General features: G+C 36.7%; 2 protein-coding genes across 2 annotated transcripts; both read left to right on the top strand.

Moving 5' to 3' along the window:
* Nucleotides 1–965: 965 nt before the first annotated feature.
* On the top strand, nucleotides 966–1530 carry LOC133311347 (auxin-responsive protein SAUR20-like). Its single transcript, XM_061512377.1, has one exon. The coding sequence runs from the start codon at nucleotides 1056–1058 to the stop codon at nucleotides 1359–1361; it is 306 nt and encodes a 101-aa protein (XP_061368361.1). The 5' UTR covers nucleotides 966–1055; the 3' UTR covers nucleotides 1362–1530.
* A 4003-nt stretch (nucleotides 1531–5533) lies between these two features.
* LOC133311373 (pentatricopeptide repeat-containing protein At3g12770-like) lies at nucleotides 5534–7105 on the top strand. The gene is made up of 2 exons (XM_061512413.1): nucleotides 5534–5939; nucleotides 6075–7105. Exons 1-2 carry the CDS (start codon nucleotides 5534–5536, stop codon nucleotides 6935–6937), a joined length of 1269 nt encoding a protein of 422 aa, XP_061368397.1. The 3' UTR covers nucleotides 6938–7105.
* Nucleotides 7106–7454: the final 349 nt, after the last annotated feature.

The following is a 7454-nucleotide window of genomic DNA, read 5'->3' as shown; positions in this document are numbered from 1 at the left end:
GTGTATCCAAGTTTCTTTAGAATTACAAATAGTGGCAGATTCTAAAATCATGTGCTTCAGTTAGTTCATGGTTTGAGCCAGCAACCCACAACAGACAAATGTCATTGGTTCTTCAGTCTTCTGGCCTTGCTAAGCAGCAGTATCACATGAGCCTGTTAATTATTTCTATACTTTAATTATAAGCAACAGCAGTAATCATCCCTCACTTCAACCCAGAATTAATACTTTCCTCAAGCATGATTATTACCATGATTTCTACTGACCTCCCTACGCAAAAGAAAATTGGCCAAAGGTTTTTCTCATACCATTCTTACCAGGCTCGGTCAATGGCCAGGAAAAAGAATTGGAATAAAATCGCAAGAAAGGGATTCACATTCAAGTAAAGCCCTACGGATCAGTCATTTGTCTCCAATGAATCCAAAACTAAGAGGAGTGCGAATTTGGTTTAAATTTAGTTAGGTTTTTGACGGTGACCAGGAAATAATTGATCATAATGAAATCCAATTCCAGTCAGTGGACATGCATTTTGATTAGATTAGTACAGATCAGTATATATTTTGCACGGAAAATCATTAATCACAAGATATTATTTGAGTGTAAATGTGGATCTAACCAATTAGGTTTCCATCGTACAGAAGAGTGGTGTACACCATACCCAAATGGAACTCAAATTTGGTGTTTATGGCCCATTTATATCTTTTTGTCAAGGAATAGGGGACGCTCGTCTTGAATGATATTGCCGACCAAAATAAAACTTGAAGTATATCCTCTTTCTTAAGTCCCTAAAATTGACCCACGTACGTTGAATGGTCAGCCTCTACAATAAATAGGCAGTGGAAGTCATCAACAAGTTTTGCCCAAAGGTTGAAGTACACACCGTGTGATAATTTGAATGCTCATGCCACACGCTATTCCCTGCCTAATTTCCTATTAGCCACTGATTCTTCCACACGCTTTCATCTATAAATACACACCCATATACTAAACTTTCTTCACCAAACAGAATTGTAAACAACAAGAACAATCTCTTCCAAGTTCTAACCAATACTGTTGTGATGGCTATTCGTTTGCCTAGTGCCTTGAATGCTAAACACATTCTTCGCAGGTCTAATCTGTTTTCAAATCAAGCAGCTGCACCAGCATCACAAGATGTGCCAAAAGGTTACTTTGCTGTATATGTAGGAGAGGGTGAAAAGAAGAGATTTGTGATACCAATCTCATTGTTGAATCAGCCTTCATTTCAAGAACTGCTGAGTATAGCTGAGGAAGAATTTGGCTTCAGTCATCCAATGGGTGGCCTCACAATTCCCTGCACAGAAGATATGTTCATTAATCTCACCTCTAGCTTAAACAGACAATGATATGCTGCCAAAAGTTTTAAATCTGAAGACAGACATTTGATTTTGGTTTTTGCCTTTCAACATGGGAGTGTGAAAAGTTAACCCATGCAAAAAGGTTTAGTGTACCGCAATTGAATGTCTCAAGACTATGCCGTATATGTATCATTGGAATAAAACTTAACTGAACATAAATTGCTTGCTTCTTGTTTTTTCTTCTTTCTCTTCTTATGGTTCTTTCTTTCTGTATACCCTTGAAGCCTGTGTTTCACTGCTGAGAACTAATTTCCTACTGAACATGAAATGAAACAAACTTTCAGCTGTCTAAACTACAGCTCTTAGAATTGGTTTGGATCAAATAAGCTAAGATTATTGTTGAAATATATTATTATTATTATTATAACCAAACTCACGACTAGCTGGTATAAAAAAGGGGAAAAAGTCCCTTTAAGATAAAGCACTTAAACAAAGCTCATTCATACTAAGAAATGTGTTGCTGGCATTTAGGCAGTAATAGTGATCAAAGGAACTTTAACTTCCTATAGTATCTATCCAGTTTCAACTTTTGATGTATCTTTCGGAATTTGGATAGATGAAGTGATGAACCCAGGAAACCAAACACATTCGCTCTGATTTCTTAAACAGGATAGATAAATAACGCCATTCCCTTGCTAAGGACTAGGCCTTTACGTTGTTCCAGGTAATATCTATCAAACTCATTACACTTTAAAAGTTTATAAGATCCACAAAAAGGTTCGTCCAATAGATACATACTTATTCCGCTTAAGTAAGGTATTGAGTTCAAGTCCTTGTAAACGTAAAAAAATTCCTTTAGGAGAGCTAGTCCCTCAACGATGTGAATATTCCCTATTCGAACAAGATTAACTCCGATGGAGGATATATGTGATTTATTCAAAAACAAAAAGAAACAATTATGAGATCCACTCGGAAAATGCCTGAGGAAAACAAGAAAAATCCTGATCCACATAATTTATTAGCCAGCAGTTGGTCTCTCATTCATAGTCCTATAATTTCTCTTTTTCCTACTTATCTCTTTTTATCCATATTTAATGGAGAACTTGGAACTCTGATATTTAAAAGTACTAAGCCATCAGCTGTACGATTATTTTGGAAAATTAATTTACAGCATAAACATTGCTTGACTGTCACAATTGTAATGAACCTAGAAACTATAGCTTTTAGCCAAACTTGAGTTTTTTTTTACAGTAAAGCCACAACTTTATAGAACAAAACAAAAGTTCAAGAAAATCATTGGGCCTTCTATGGGGGGAAATACAATCTACATAAGAAGACACTCCAAGCTAGTCTAATAGAGGTTCCTGAATTAAAGTTCCACTACCTAATTATTCTTACATGCAGAGAAAATCATCAAACAGCCATTATGAATACAAGTTACAGTTTTGAGATTAAGATTTCCTGATAATGGAAGAGCATATGAATGCAGTGGTTGCTAAATACTGTCTTGGTAGGACTACAATTATTTAAAACTAACACATAGAAAATTGAATATTAAGAAATCAATTTTCAGAATAAAGTATGTTTACTACTTGTACGTCCAAAAATATATATATCCTCTTCACTCTTCAGGAGTGTACATCCTTTGTAGGTCTTGTAATTTCACTTATACGATCTCCAGGTCACAATGACAAGTGATCAAGCCCATGAAGGTTCCCTGTTTCCTCCTAACCTTTATGATCTATAGCCATCAACTCAACTGCTTAAGAATTCATCAACAAGAGAGTTTTTGGTAGCCATATAGCTTTATGTAGATAATACTGCTATACCCTTCTGTTATATACAGCTACTGTTACTGTTAGTATAGGTATCTGTTAGCTGTTAGTCAGTTAAGACTTTTGCTGAGTCAGATAGTTAGTTTCAGTTCGTTACATCTATAAAAGCCTGCGCTGTGATACTCTGAACTGATTCTTCGTTTTGTATCAGTAACAGAACATTCATAGACAAGCTCTCTGCATTTTCTCTCTACTCTTTCCTTCACTCTCTATTATGGAATCAAAGCCATCTTTAGGGCCTCATTCCGATTCCGTGGTTCCTCCACGTAATCCACATCAATCCACTGAACCTCCACCACCAGTTCATGGTGGATCTTCGGCTACCAATCTAATTCCTTTTCAGGTACTGTTTTCGCACACGATTTCTCTGCGTCTCGATGACAACAACTTCCTCATATGGAAGCAACTGGTCGAACCAGTGCTCAAAGCTTATCGCCTTCATCGCTTTGTGAAAAATCCGGAGATTCCTCTCCAATTCGCTTCTCAAGAGGATCGTGCGGTCGGAAAAATCAACGAAGCTTACTTGGAGTGGGAACAGCAAGATCAAATTCTGTTATCATGGCTTCTGTCAACACTTTCAGAGTCACTCCTCATCAGAATCATTGCTTGTGCAAACTCATGGCAGCTCTGGGATAAGATACACAAATATTTCCGTTCTCGCATTCGCGCCAAGTCTACGCAACTCAAGTCGGAACTTCGAAATATGAAGAAAGGTGATAGATGTTAAGGCCTTAGCACTCTCACCCCTTGAGCTAGCTTTTAGGGTGATGTATCCAAAGTTCTTTACAGTTACGTACCTCTTTAAAAATCTGCAGTGTAATGCTTTGAACTGATTTCTCTTTTTGCATCAATAAAAGAACATTTAGAGACAAGCTCTGCACTCTCTCTCTCTACTCTTTCTTTGATAGTCTTAAGATGGCTAAACTAGTCAGCTCATGGAATTGGGTTGGGTCAAATAAGTTAAGGTTATTGTAGGAATGTATTAGTTCAAATAATCTCATAAAATATGGAAGAAGGGGTGTAAAGATGAAAAGAAAGTAGACATAAGATGAAGCACACAAGCAAAGCATCGTTGAGACAGTAGTGTAGTGATCAAGGAATTTCAACATTCTATAGTATCCATTCAGTTTCAACCTTTCAACTCTGATTTCAGGATATATGAATAACGCTGGTTGCATGCCCTTTATTCTTTAATAGAGGCGAGCTGCTGTAAATATGGGCTAAGACCATGCAACAGCCTACCTAATTTTATTTCTAACCATATCTCAGAATTTTTTGCCCAATCCAATAGTCGATATTTAAATTAGTTTATTTTGATAAAATAATCACGTTTTTACAGCTTTCTTAATAAATAATTATTTCTTATCAGCAATCAATTTCAGAACACCTACTTAATTATTCTAATTTTTTAACCCTGACCTACTAAGGTCCCCAGCCAAGTGGGTTGGGATAGGGCGAACGCCTGGGTTGTTCTCAGAAAATGCCATAGCACCTCTGTACAGAACACACCTTTTAATGATGGTTTGAGTGTGTGACAAACTAGTTAGTCAATTGAGTTGCAATTACGAGATCGATATCAGTATGACACCCCCTTTTTTTTTTTTTTAGAAATTATGACACCTTTTAATTCTTGAAGAAATTAAAATAAATAATTCAGGCAGCGCAGCCCACTAACACTGGGCAGCAGCATCACACGCACGGCTAATTAGCGGTGTGTAAAATCATCAAAAAAATTGAATCGAATCATGAACTGAACTGAACCGTTCTTAATATAATCGATTTTTAAAGAATTAATTCATGAATCGAACCGAACCGTTTTTAAATCGAATCAAATTGATTTTTATAATTTTATTTTTAAATTTTTTCTCTTTTTAAAATAGAGTCGACCCGAACCGGTTCTGAACCGAACGAATTACTTCTGAACCGAACCATTTAAACCAACTCGGTTCGATTTTTTAAAAAATTCAGTTCAGTTCAACCCACGCATATCTCTATCGCTAATACCCACATGGTTTTTTTTTTTGTAGTCCAATGATCAATTTTTTAGCCCCGGTTATATGGGTAACCCACGAGTTTTGACCCATTGCTCATGTGCACTAAATTATTAATTTGTTATATCCAAAAAAAAAAAATTATTAATTTGTTCGTGAATTGTGATATTAATAAAATACTGACATAACCCAAAAAAAAAATTAATTTAATAAATAAAAGTTAATTTTTGTTCCTCTGATTTTTGAATTATTAAGTTGAATTTGTAAATAGTGCATACAAACTTACAAAGAAAGGACGAGTGAGCATCATGCAACCCGAATGTCAATTATAGAGGGCGCGCATGTATATGAATGTAACATTGCCAAGCACCTCTCTGCTTGATTCCATTTTTACATGTCCAAGGTAATTCAATTTTTGCACCAATCTCGTGTAACTAATAATGTCTCAGACATCAAGAAACTCCATGGTCACCTACTCAGAACAGGCATGCTCTTCGTCTCACATGATTCTCACACACAACTCGTGCTCACATACGCCGCATGCCTTCCTAAGATCGACCTTCGATCACTTTACAATTTTTTCAAATGCATGAACTCCATCAACCCATTACACTTCAATGTCATAATATCTGATTTTTGTCGGAAAGGTTCCCCTTTTCTTGCTCTTACAGCTTTCTCCTTTATGCACACAAATGGTGTTCCCTTAGATACCTACGCATTGTGTAGCACTTTGAATGCTTCGTCTAAAGTTAAAGATGTTAATTTTGGGAAACAGATACACGCCCACGTGGGAAAATCAGGTTGGTCTTCCAGTGTTTTTGTGGGTAGTGCTCTGATTGATTTGTACTCGAAATTATCGAATGTAAAATATGCAGCGCTTGTGTTTGATGAAATTCCTGAGAAAAATACTGTCTGTGCCAATGCACTTTTGTCAGGTTATGGCGAGGCTGGGTTATGGGTTCAGGAACTTGAGCTAGTTAGGAAGATGCCCATGTTGAAATTGAAGTATGATCACTTTACATTATCAGCAGCTTTGCGTGCATGCACTGGATTATCTGCTGTTGAAATGGGTAGGCAACTGCATAGTTATTTGCTCCGTACGACACCTGATATAGAGAGTGATGTCTTTCTGCAAAGCGCACTGATTGAGATGTATGGCAAATGTGGCCTGGTAAAGAAGGCTTGGCAAGTCTTCAAGTTGGCTGGAATGGAGATCAGAAAAGAAAGAATCAGAGACCTTGTGTTATGGACTTCAATGCTTGGTGTGTTTGGTAGAAATGGACTCTACAAGGAAGTAATTGATTTGTACAATGAGATGTTGGTTGAAGGAATCAGACCAGATGGAATAGCATTTCTGACAGTAATCTCAGCTTGTGGTCACACTGGCCAAGTACAAGCTGGTGTCAAGTATTTTGAATCTATGGCTGATGATTTCAAGTTAGATCCTGGTCCAGAACATTACAGTTGCCTAGTTGATTTGCTTTGTAGGGCAGGCGAATTGCAGAAGGCATGGGAATTACTAAATCAGACACTCTATAAGGGAAGGGAAAATTGTATCATCTCAATGTGGGGAGCTCTACTCAATGCTTGTGTGGATCGTGGGAATATAGAGCTTGGCAAATTAGCAGCTCAAAGGGCTCTTGAGTTAGATCCTCAAAATGTTGGGATATGCATTATGCTATCAAACCTATATGCCCGGTTTGGTATGTGGGATGAGATTGGACAGTTGAGGGTATTGATCAAAGCAAGAAGGTTAAGAAAAGATGTTGGGTGCAGTTGGGTTCAGGTGACAAGTTGATAATGCGTTGGGAATGCTTTCAAGTAATGCTGCCTTTGAAATCTTGATGATAGGTCTCTACTCCAAATTCTGAAGATGCCTATCCTCACAAGTCACTACTGGGAAGGTAATGCTCAATTAGTTTTGGGTTAAAGAATGTCAGACATTCTAAGCAATAAACAAAGAAAGAATGTGAAGCATCTGTTTAGATGTTAGAACAGATTCAGTACCCAAAAACAATGTAGCATATTTTTCCTGGTATTAACCGTACCATTGAACAAGATGAAACTCAACCTTCCTCCAATGTAGATTTTATACTCATCTTAATTACTCAAACCCGCCAATATCCTCTCCCCCACCCGCCAAAATAATAATAAGTAATAAATAAATAAAAATAAAATCTATCCACCTTAATCCAGTAAAATAAAATCCATAATATAAAGCATGCTGGTAAAATAAAATATAATAAAATACAACTACTTTTAACCCGTATATTTTGATTAGCTTATTTTATATTGTAAAAACTATAATCAAGATG

This window comes from Gastrolobium bilobum, unplaced genomic scaffold (assembly GCF_033153095.1).
Source record: "Gastrolobium bilobum isolate Gb01-03AN ecotype WA unplaced genomic scaffold, APGP_CSIRO_Gbil_v1 utg15966, whole genome shotgun sequence".
In the NCBI taxonomy this organism is placed as follows: Eukaryota; Viridiplantae; Streptophyta; class Magnoliopsida; order Fabales; family Fabaceae; genus Gastrolobium; species Gastrolobium bilobum.
This window is presented reverse-complemented; position numbering and strand designations above follow the sequence as displayed.